This window comes from Grampus griseus (assembly GCF_964374135.1).
Source record: "Grampus griseus genome assembly, chromosome: 4".
Classification (NCBI taxonomy): domain Eukaryota; kingdom Metazoa; phylum Chordata; class Mammalia; order Artiodactyla; family Delphinidae; genus Grampus; species Grampus griseus.
In genome coordinates this window covers 46,491,040-46,503,893 of record NC_138997.1, presented here as the reverse complement: position 1 = coordinate 46,503,893, position 12,854 = coordinate 46,491,040, and the positions used below count along the sequence as shown (strand labels likewise).

At 35.9% G+C, this 12,854-nt stretch overlaps 1 protein-coding gene across 3 annotated transcripts in view; it reads right to left on the bottom strand.

Moving 5' to 3' along the window:
- The window catches only part of G3BP2 (G3BP stress granule assembly factor 2), a 76,742-nt gene that overhangs the window by 14,036 nt on the left and 49,852 nt on the right, over positions 1 to 12,854 (bottom strand). For all 3 annotated transcript variants that reach the window (XM_082653417.1, XM_082653418.1, XM_082653419.1), the window contains exon 2: positions 2,076 to 2,194. In XM_082653417.1, coding sequence (XP_082509543.1) covers positions 2,076 to 2,170 — 95 coding nt within the window. In that variant the 5' untranslated portion in view covers positions 2,171 to 2,194. The remainder of the gene's footprint in view (positions 1 to 2,075; positions 2,195 to 12,854) is intronic.

Here is a 12,854-nt window from a genome sequence, read left to right as displayed (position 1 = left end):
TTAGCTATTCTCATCTAATTCTTACCATATCTATATTTTGTTAAGTGGAAAAATGAGATATTCAAAATATATTCTAAACATTGATGCTGTAGTTAATTTACCCATTTTTTCCCCATCAGATACAGAAACTCAATTATCTAAATTTGTTTGGGAATCAGATACTGTTTAACATTCATTCTACTGAGAGTTCCAAATGATTACTAATTCCAAAGGCTTAGGTTAAAAGTTTAGATTTAAGTTAACTGAAATAGTTCAGAGACTAAGTTAAAAAAAAACTACATTATTTCAGCATCTAGTTTCTCAATTATATTTTTATACTGCTCTTAAGTACATGACAATTAGTGTTTCTCTGGTATTACCTAAAGCAATTAGAATTAATATCTTCCTAAATTAAGGTTATCAACATGCAAAGTTAATTTTTTCGTAAAGAGAACTCAGCTCCTATTGTAATAAAACATGTAAGACTTCCTCCATGCCAAGCAATGTTCTCAGTGCACTACATACATATTGATTCATTTTACTCTCCTAACACCTCAGGAGTAAGTGCTATTATCTAAATGAACAAACTGAAGTTCAAAGAGGTTAAATTAACTCCTCAAAGGTCACACACCTATCAAGTTGGGGCAGCTGGCTCCAGAGTCCATGCTTTTAACCATTACCCATATTTTTAAGTTTATATTATTTCCTCTCATGTACTACTGGCAAGCATGTAAACAGCTACCATTTTTCTGGAGGACAATTTAGCCGTATAAGAAAAGCCTTAGAGATAGTCATACCTTTGACTTAACAATTCTACTTCTAGGAACTCAGCCTAAGAAAATAACTAGAAAGGTGCACAAAAATGCATGTGTAAGGATATTCATTAGTGTTAATAAGTGAAAAATTAAAAACAAACTAAATGTTCATTAACAGGGAAATCTGTTACATAGCTAAGTATAAAACAGAAGTTTGTGCTGTTATTTGAAATGATGGTAGAGAGCCTTGTTTTTCCTTGTTAAAAAAAAAGAAAGCTAAAAATGCTAATGCCTACATTGTGAAGACTAAATTTCAGATAATAAAAGGCCTTATTAATTCCATTCTCCCTCAAATTCACATACCCTGTCAATAAGAATGTTTATTTTTATAATAGAAAATGTACAGGTATTCCTTTTAATGGGGGGCGGGACACGGGAGGAGGTGGTAGTTATATAAAAATACCCCCTGGGATAACATAGGGAGTATTACACACAGGTTTAACAATGGAGGGGCATAATGCAAAGTAAAACTTTAGAATGCCCAGCATGATTATAAAGAGAACCTATAGATAAAAGAATAAGTCCTTTTAACAGTCTTTCCCACATGAAGTGACAATGGTATATTTATCCTTAACTCACTTGGCTAGCGTGTTCTACAACAAATGTTTGCAGAGCCTAATACTTACAAAGGTCTCACTTATCTTCCACCTGTTAAAATAAACCAGGTAGAACAAAAATTATAAATACTACTCATAATATAAATCAATTTTATTTCAATCTCTGGGAAAAAAGAATCTCACAGATGTCCAACTCTTGCCAAAATAGTAAACAAGGCTACTGTTGCTGTTTTACCAAGGAATACTATCTTGTGGATCAATCAGAAGTAATTTTCACAAGTATGATCACTTAACTGATTCATTTCCTAACACTGCTAAAGACAACTCAAAAAAACCCCCAAAAAACAAAAAACCCCAAAGAACAAAAAACAAACTTAAGCCTGTGATTTCAATAAAGACTAGAACCCATTAGTTGGTCAAGTCTGTGGTTTTTATAAAAAAATGAAATATAAAATACCAAGAGTATGTAATTGTGTATATGTATGTGATGTGTACAGATGTGAATGTGTTATATAATGGGATATAATGTGAGGTGTTTTCCTTACTATAGATTTGAGTCAAAAAAACTTGAAAAAGACTGGTTTTAAGCCATCAGACTTAAAATACTGGGCGTGCTTTGCAAAGGTATTGTCAGGACATAAAACAGGAAAGACAAAATTTATATGTAGTCATATTCAAAAAAATAAAACCAAATAAAAATATCAAATATGCAATTAAAATTTACCTGTGTAAATATTCTGGAGCTTTATTCAGCAAAGTATAATATTGCCTCACAAACTCCCGCCCTACAAGCAGCGGACTGGGCTTCTCCATAACCATTTCTTTGCTGCACAATGTCAAATGCTAAGGGAGCAAACATAAGAATAATAACTATTAAAAGTCATCTTTGTTAAATTCCATGAAGTAAATCTTCTCAGCCATTCAACCATTTATTAAAAAGTAACTACAACAGCAAAATAATAAATTCCAAACAACTACTGATAATCTCCAACATCTGCCATCTCCCCTTTGTCTCTACTTCTTGATCTCCCTATCCTTCAATACAGGGGGAAGTAGCATAGCTCTCTTTCTAATTCCCAAGAGTCCCAGCGCTGTCTCAGACTAGGGGCACCATAATAAAGTCTTCCCACGCATACTATCTTTTTCCTTTGGGGACCATTATCTCCTACATTCTTGGATTCCAACAGTTTATTTTTGAAAACTAGGCAGAGGGCACAAATCAGGACTTGGTGATTACATTTATCACAGACAGTACTGATTTTTGTCTTCTTTGTACTCTCTCCTTCTAGGGATTAATTTCACTGTTTTCAAAATGATAATGATTATGATTAAAAATCAGCAATAACCTCAACACTCAGATAATGGTTTTTTACATTTGGTGTATGTCTTTCTAACCTTTCTTGCTATTAATTACCTAATTACATGCCAGGCACTGTTTACAGTAAATGGGATAACCTAGTGAACAAGACTCTAGCCCTCAGGAGTATATAGTCTGTCATGGAATATAGACAAGCAAACGGAACAGAATAGGTTAGGTGCTATGATAAAGTATCTCTAAGCCCAAAATCTCAAAGATAACGTCAAGGAAATCAAGTACAAAATAAAAATAGAAACACAACCTTTCATCATTTAAAGTAAATGATTTATATGTTTATAGCCCCTCAAATAGTAAAAATTATAACATTAGGAATTGGAGAAAAGGGAAGAGAAAAAAAGAAAATTTGAATATTACTTGTTTAAATATATATATATATATATATATATATATACACACTATATACATGTGTGTATCTACTGGGTAAATCAGGCTGCAGTTTAAATTCCTGTTAACAAATAAATTTCAACGTAGGTTTCTTTTTCTTTTTCTTTTTGGCTGCACCACGTGGCTTGCAGGACCTTAGTTCCCTGACCAAAGATCGAACCCACACCCTAGGCAGTGACAGCACGGAGTCCTAACCACTGGACCGCCAGGGAATTCCCTCAAAGTAGGTTTCCTTTAAACAAAAAATTTCACAAAGATAGCCCACCATAATCATTACAATTGTGATGCTGTTTTTAATTAAAGAAACAGATACCAGCCATAATGGAGCCTACAGATAAAACTCTACAATTCTAGTGACTCCCAACTCTACTTTTACATAATGCTCTATTAGATTCCCCGTTTCTCTTTTTCAACTGTCTTGCAACTCTCATTCGATATTAAAAAAAATGTATTTACATTTTTATATAATTCCTAACTCCTTTCAAAAATAATTAACTGCTTCCAGTGGCAGGGTCTGGGGAACGCACAGTGGCAAGAAGCCCTTGAAGCAGCCCAAGAAGCAGGCCAAGGAGATGGAAGAGGACGATAAGGCTTTCAAGCAGTAAAAAAAAAAAAAAAGGAGCAGAAGAAGCTGGAGGTAAAAGTGAAGGCCAAGGGGAAGGGTCCCCTGGCCACAGGTGGAATTAGGAACTCTGGCAAAAACTAAGCTGTTCTTTATGCCTCAGGTGATGGTGACCCTTACTTCCATTGCTGTTTAAACACCTGAATTCTCTTCCATAACATCTGTTGCCACCTCTAGCTAGAATGAAGGGTTGTCTTGGAGCCTGTGGCACATTTTTTTCCTTAAATGTTCATACAGTGGCTCATCTCTTCAGTTCATCCTTAGCCACTTCTACCTTAGCTGTGAGGTCAAAGTAAACCCATCCCAGAATCCTGCCAGTCTGCTCTTCAACCTTTGTTCTACCTTGAATTCTGTACCATCTACAATCAAACCAACTCATTAAAAAAAAAAAAAAGTTAATCCACAAAGTAGAATCAGATACTGTCATTCAGGTGCCATTAGTCTCCCCCAAACCGAAAAACCTCCAAATAGATGAACAAATTCTAATGCATAAAAGGACTCTCAGGACTTCCTTGGTGGCACAGTGGTTAAGAATCCACCTGCCAAAGCAGGGGACACAGGTTCGAGCCCCGGTCCAGGAAGATCCCACATGCCTCAGAGCAACTAAGCCTGTGCGCCACAACTACTGAGCCTGCACCCTAGAACCCATGAGGGGCAACTACTGAAGCCCACGTGCCTAGAGCCTGTGCTCCGCAACAAGAGAAGCCACTGACTGACAAGCTCACATGCCGCAAACTAGAGAAAGCCCGTGCGCAGCAACGAAGACCCAACGCAGCCAAAAATAAATAAATTATTAAAAAACAAAAAGAACTCTCATTTGCTACATTTAAAGTAATGAAGCAGGGGACTTCCCTGGTGGCACAGTGGTTAAGAATCTGCCTGCCAATGCAGGGGACACAGGTTCCAGCCCTGGCCCGGGAAGATGCCACATGCCGCGGAGCAACTAAGCCTATGTGCCACAACTACTGAGCCTGCACTCTAGAGCCCGTGAGCTGCAACTCCTGAAGCCCGCGCTCTGCAACAGAAGCCACTGAAATGAGAAGCCCGTGCACCGCAGCGAAGGGTAGCCCCCGATCACTGCAACTAGAGAAAGCCTGCCCACGCACAGCAACGAAGACCCAACACAGCCAAAAGTAAATAATTTATAAATAAATATTTTTTTTAATTTAAAAAAGTAATGAAGCAAAAAAACAGTATTTTTATTTTGAATGATGGAGAAGGCTTAAGAACAGTAGACTCACCTAGTCAAATTTTATAAAATAACAAAAATGTGGAAATTTTACACATTTAAATACTGTAACAACTGATTTAAGCTGTGGGAAGATACTAACTTACCCTCTGAATAAAATAATTATGTACAAAATAATTTTGTTCAAATGGTTAATGACAAAAATACTATTAGGGATTGTTTCTGGGTTTGGAGATTCTTGTACTTCCTTCTTTTTTTGCCCAATTTCCAGATTTTCTACAGTGAGACTTTGTTATTTACCCCAATTTCCCATCACATTTATAAAGTACATCTTCACCTACCATTTTTGTCACCTACATATAACCAAAGTGAAAAAAAAAAGGTACCAATTACACATATCAATGTCAGAGAAAGGTCAAAATACACTAGAGTTACTGTAACAAAGTTCGGGAGAGGCTTCACATTGCCCACTACCTATACAGTCACTAAGGTTGATGGCCATAAGGCCATGATGTCAATTTAGATCAGAGAGACAGGCAAAGGAGATGGGCAGTGGAGGTAACTTTTACTTGATTAAGTCAATAAATTATTATTTATTCAAAAAAGGTTAACCTGAAAAGTGAACTTCAAATGGTGAACAAGATAAGGCAGCGCTAATCTGGTAAATGCTTAAACAAATAGCTATACATAAGAGGCTATGCAGAGTACACTTGTTACGGGGATGCTCTCCCAGGGAATGATAAAATGAAATGAAGAGGTTACTTAGAGGATGGTGTTTCAGTTAACTGCACTGACTTAAATGTAACTTACAGATCAGTTACTTGTTTAACTGATTTAGTGACTCAATTTAGAAGGCTAAAATATAATCGACTGATGGAAGTGAACTCCATCAACCAGAAAGTAAAAGTATAGAAGGGGAAAAAAGCAACCTCACTGACTTACCTACTTTTTACAACAGGTTAATTTATGTATTCTACAGAAACAATTGCCATCTTCCAGTGTTCTCCCCTGGAGGAGGGAAATTTATTCACAGCAAAGAACCCAAGGCATAGGTAAGCAATTTCTGGGATTTGGGTCCTTCTATATATATGTGTGTGTGTATATATATATATACAGAGATATATAAATACACACACACCCCTCTGAACATGAAAGTGAGAAAGGTTTTAACTATCTAAGGCCATGAAAAAGTCATGACCTTTTTGGATCTTATTTCTTAATTCACAAATGGAGAAGCGATCTCTGGTCAAGCCTACAAGACTATGCAGTTCAACAAAGATAGCCAAGATTTAAGGATACTTATGTACAAAAAGAATCTTCAGAGACTATTGGCCTCTAGCACCTTCAAAGAAAGAGCAATTATCATTTAACACCTTTTTATAGAAAGTGAAATTCCATGTATTAAGCCCCGCTTTCCCACGAAACACCTGAATATGTGGAGACTGCTGTCATCCTGGGATGTACAATGTAAAATGTACTCTTTTCCTGTCAGTTAAAAGCAATATCAATCCTATTTATTCATCGAGATACCAACATGATTACATCTGACTTTCCTTACTATTTACAGAGCTTCAACTACTTCAGAGGTCATTCACTAACTCTGCCCGTAATTCCTGTGTATCTTAATCAATATCCTTTTATTCCTGTCTCTCTTTTTAAATAAATTTGTTTACTTATGGCTGTTGGGTCTTCGTTGCTGTGCGCGGGCTTTCTCTAGTTGCGGTGAGAGAGCTTCTCACTGTGGTGGCTTCTCTTCATGCGGAGCACTGGCCCTAGGCGCACAGGCTTCAGTAGTTGTGGCTTGCGGGCTCAGTAGTTGTGGCTTGTGGGCTCTACAGCGCAGGATCAGTAGTTGTGGTGCACGGACTTAGCTTCTCCACGGCATGTGGGATCTTCCTGGGCCAGGGCTCGAACCCGTGTCCCCTGCATTGAAAGGCGGATTCTTAACCACTGCATCACCAGGGAAGCCCCTCATTCCTGTCTCTTAAAATGTTTCCTCCTCTCCATTTGCCTAGACTAATTTCTGAAGCACATCTACTCCAGCTCTCATGGGAAACTGCTCTATTATCAACTGTCACCGTCTTTTCTGAACCTCTTTATGTCCATTAAGAGGGGAACGGAGGAGAGGAAAAAGTAACACTATGAACACAAATCCAAGATAGCAAAGAAAGTCACAGTGTGCTTTATATCCTACAACATGCTCAAGTTTCCTCAATTTCAACATATCCTTTAAAAAAGTTATCACCCTCTTTCTCTTTTCTCCTTGACCAAAGCTTCAGTTTTTAGGAAAACACTTAGGGTTTTTGTTTGTTCTTTAGTTAAAAATTACTAATATAATGGGGCTCCCCCCGAAACAAACAATCTCAGGCTACATGAATATGAATGTAATGTCTAAAATGGACTGACACTTCTGTTCTAATATGCATAAATTAAATACTGGTTCAACAGTGAATGGAAACTACAGGAAGGTAGATTTAGCTTCAATATAATGCAAGAATAACCAGAACAGAGCTACTTCATGAATAGCCAATCATTGCAGGTATTTATTCCAGAGACTAAACAATTTAGCAGAAATGTAGTAAAATAATATGTCCAAAAAATGCATTCATTTGGGCCCAGCTAAAATACTGTTCTCCTGAAAATCTTTCCTGATTTCCGAATAGAATACAATTGTCTTTCCCCTGAATTCTCAAAGTACTTTGGGCCTTTGTCATGGCACTTTATTAATCATATTCTGGGGACTTCCCTGGTAGAGCAGTGGTTAAGAATCTGTCTGCCAATGCAGGGGACAGGGGTTTGATCCCTGGGCCGGGAAGATCACACATTCCGCAGAGCAACTAAGCCTGTGCGCCGCAGCAAATACTGAGCCCGCCTTCCTAGAGCCCGTGCTCTGCAACAAGATGCCCGTGCACTCCAACAAAGACCCAATGCAGCCAAAAGTTAAAATTAAAAAAAAAAATCATATTCTCACCTAAATTACTAACTGTGCATCTTAGTCTTCCCCTTCTCTACTCCTCTCTCAAGTATTATAATCTAAGTTCTCCCTTAAATGTAATTCTCTGAAAAGTCACAATTCCCAAAAATCCAATGACCTCAGTCTTCTACCTGTCTACACTATCACTGTTGCTCACCTCCTCCTATGTTTCTAGATTTCTACCAAGAGGCAACTTTCCTTCTCATCAAAATGCAGAAGTCCTCAAGGTCTGTCTTCTAATGTGGCAATTTCAGATTGTCAAATGGCTTCAGCTCTCAGATATACCTAAGAGTCTCTTATATGTAGTCTCTGCCATGAACTCAAATTTGACATTTTTAACCCCTTGCTGAATACCCACGTATGAACTCATAGGTAACCCAATATATGCACCCTCCCCTATAAAGAGAAAGCAGTTTCCTTATTTCTGCTAATGGTGCCACCATCTTGTTTGCAAGCTTAGTTCTAAGTGACTTTCCCTCTTTAAGCTTCAAACTGCAAAATCTAGACAACTCGAAAATTTCTTGGAATTTGTTCCATCCTGTCTGTTCCCACTGAATTCAGACCCTTTCAGTTCTTCCTCAAAAGTCTTCCAAACTTCTGTATCATGTGTAGCATACACTGTATCCAGTAAAATCCAAACACCTGCATTCAGTTTGAAGTATAAGGCCTCCCACTGAAATCCAGTCTGACACACAAGGCCCTAACCAACGTTTCAAATTTATCTTTCATTACACTTCTCACCTCTCTAAACAAATTCTACGCTCTAAGAATATTATACCACTTACCATCATTACTCTAGGCCATTGTCTTACCTCATTCAACACAGGCTGGGTAAATAGGTGGGATAACACAAATTCATTCAAGATTTACTGAATACCTTCTATATATATGCCAGATTCTATGCATGGAAAAACAAAGGTGAACATGTCAGACTTGATCTGCTGCTTGGGAGACAGAATTCCTAAACACAATTATCTAATATGATAAATGCTACAGCCCTACCACAAAGAATGTACCACTTGCACTGCAACAGGAGTAGAAATCTGACATGTAGAAAATGAGGAAGTGAGTATTTCAAGCCAGAGCTAAAAGAGAAAAGAATTTTTAGGAGATGACTGTCTCCTCAAAACCACAAATTGCTCCTTCATGCACTTTTCAAAAGCCTACTCAAGATCCTATTCCAACCCTACCTGGCTTTCTTAGCTAGGTCCCTCAGGCTGGATTAATCATTTCTTCTCTCAGTACTACATATATCTTCTTTGGCTCTTTTATTAACACATTTAGTCCTAGTAATATGTGTGCCTGTGCATAGGCACAACCCTCTCCTGTTTGGAAGTCTCCTTTCTTTAAGTTAATGTTGAGCATAAGCCTAGCAGTGTTATGCTTCCAGGAGATGCTCAAGAGACGGTCTTTGCAGCATCTACCATTACTTTGTACATAAAAGGATTAAAAAATTTGTTGAACAAATCTGTGATGCTAAAGACCTCTTAAGGGAAGTCCCTGATGATCCAGTGATTAGGACTCTGCACTTCCACTACAGGGGGGCACGGGTTCGATCCCTGGTTGGGAAACTAAGATCCAGCATTCCATGTGGTGGAGCCATTAAAAAAAAAAAAAAAAAAAAAAAAGACCTCTTAAGAGAAGTAGCCTACCAAACTACAAAGGTATTTCAATAGTTAATGAATAAACCTCCTACAAAAGATGTAATGTACAACATGATAAAGTATAATTAACACTGCTGTATGTTACATATGTAAAGTTGTTAAGAAAGTAAATCCAAAGAGTTCTCATCACAAAATTTTTTTCTATTTCTTTAATTTTGTATCTGAGAGGATGGTGTTCAAAACTTATGCGATAATCATTTCACGATGTATGTCAAATCATCATGCTGTACACAAACTTATATAGTGCTATGTCAATTTTATCTCAATAAAACTGAAAGGGAAAGAAAGCTTATATGGGGGAATGCTAATGAATAAAAAAATCATTAATCATGTAATTCCAAAATATTTTTAAAGTCAGTCTTCTATACTCTAGTTCTTATTTATATGTAAATGTATATACGTGTACTCATTCATTTACGTGTACACATACTACTACTGCAATATGAAGTTAAGAGTTTTGAGATTAACTAAAGGTCCAAACAAAACAAGTAAAGCAGCTTTAGCACAAGTAATTCTAAGAACTTTTAGAGATAAATCTAAAAAATTTAGCATTACAGTAGACCCACACAATATAGTCAATTTATTTTCAAAGGTACCAAAGTAATTCTCTTTTCAACAAAACGATTTTGGAACAACTTGATGTCTACATGTTAAAACAAAAGGAAGTTTGACTCATACTTTGTACCATGTACAAAAATTACCCTGAAATGGACCACGGACCTACATGTAAAACCTAACTCTAGGCTTCTAGGAAAAAGGACAGGAAAAAATCTTAATAACCTTAGGTTAAGTAAAGATTTTAGATAAGACACAAAAAGAAAAAATTTTAGAAAACTGACAAATTGGGCTTACATCAAATGTAAAACGTCTGTTCAAAGTCATCAAGAAAATGAAAAGACAAGCCACAGTATGAAAGAAAATATTTGTAGAATACATATCTAATAAAGGATTTATTCCCAGAAGACAAGCCTCTCCTAACTTAATAATAAGAAATCCAATTTTAAATGGGCAAAAGATCTGAATATACAGTCCACATCAAGATATACAGATGGCAAATAAACATGAAATCAATAATCATTCAAAATTACAAATTAAAACCATGATGACATACCACTAAATACCTTTAATGGCTAGCATTAAAATCTAAAAATAGTAAGTGCCTGCAAGGATGGGAAAAGTTGGCAGGAACAAAGAAATGGTATAGTCACCTTGGAAAACAGTATGGCAGTTTCTCACAAAATTAAACGTACATGTCTCATATTACCCAGCAATCCCACTCCTACACATTTATCCAAAAGACATGAAGTACATGTCCACACAGAGACCTGTATGTTGTTTGCAGCAGCTTTATTAATAAACACTCAAAACCTGGAAACAACAAAATGACCATTAGCCAAGTGAATGAACAAACTGTGGTAAATCCAAATAATCAAATACTTGGCAATAAAAAGAACTTATTGATATATGCAACAACATGAATGAGTTTCCAAAATATTACCTAAAGATAAAAGTTAATGCTATATGATTCTACTGATATGTCAGTCTACAAAAATGAAAATTATAGGGCTAAATCAGATCAGGGGCTAGAGACAGAAGGGAAAGAAATATATCTTGATTGTAGTGGTGGTTTCATGACTGTGTATGTCTATCCAAAATCATACAACTGAACACATGAAAAAACCAGTTTTTACTGATTGTAACTTATTCCTCAATTTAAAAAATTTAGCAATACAATTATGCTTTATATTAATCATTTCACAAACATTTATGGAGAATCTACCACATACCAAGCACTTATTTGTAAGGTAACCCTGAAATTGACAATATCCAACAGTTCAAAAAACGCAGTTTATTCAGTCTTCCATCTATTATATTAACAAAAATGAAAATGACTGATAATATCAAGTACTGTTAAAGGGGTGGGGGAAAAAGGCTCTTTCAAATACAGTGTTGGTGGAAATATAGTTACAACCTTTTGGAGATGTAATTTTGCAGTTTTAATAAAATTAATTTAAAATGAATACATATAACCAGTAATCCCACTTCTAAGACACACTACAAAGAAATACATGCACAATTGCACAAAGATAATAGGAAAGTTATAAAAATAGACAAAAAGTACTCTCCACAAAAGTTAATAACCAAATTGTAGAATGCTACAAATCCCATCTTTGGAAAAAAGGCATGATACAAAAAGAAATATACAAGATAATATGTGTTGTGGGTCTAGGGAAAAAAAAACACTACATACCAATTCAGACCACCACTGGTAAACTATTTACTATACTGTCTGAATACTACAAAGAGTATATATGTACTTTGTGATTTTAAAAAACACTTTAAATTTTTCATTTACTTTCTGATAACCATCTAACAGATACATGTTATTAGTCAGAAAACACGGCTGTAGAATAAAGGTCGAAAGTGTGAAAATTCATTTAGCACTACAAGCAAAGCAAAAAAGTAATCTGACATTATGCCTACATTAGTGACAATTTATGGTTAAAGTCTGAGTGTGCTTAAATACTACCAACTAATTGAAAATAAAATTGAGGAGGTGGAGATGGGAGGAACAGTGATAAAGATACCATGCTGGAATTTAAAATCAGCAGCTACACAGAGAAACAAAAACTTACTGCCTAGATCCTAAGGTGCACTCTCAAATTTTGTTGTTTCCAAGAGGTAATTTGAAAAACATTTGATATGCTTACCTGATATAGCACTATTTTTTTCTGATAACCTAATATTAAATTAACGGTCTTAAAAACAAAAAAGTAACGGTCTTACAAACAAAAATACAATACACTGAACCCCAACTGTGAAACATCAGTTCATATGCAATCATTAAAATACTGTCAAAGACTACAAAACCATAGAAAAAAAGCAGTATAAAATTTGCAACTAAGATATGATTTCAATAATATGAAGGCAATGTTTGCACTTGAACAAGAAAATGAAATTAATTCCTTAGATCTACTACTGCAAAATAATTATCAGAGCAGATTACAATACAAAAGAGAAGGTTATCCAAGTGAAGTAATTTTGTATTCCGTTAATTCTTTTTAATCTTAGGAATCTCTGAAATGGCACCTCCGTTCTATATTAAGAAATAAAATAGATATATCTACATAGGATCATAAACTCTAGTTATACTAAACTGTTAACCCTAAACACCTGGCTGCAACCACCACCACTATATATAAGCATCAAAATGCACAATCAAAAATTCACTCTTTGAGGAGCCTGGAATGTTCTGACCGACATCTATAACGAGTGATGAGAACTGCAGTAT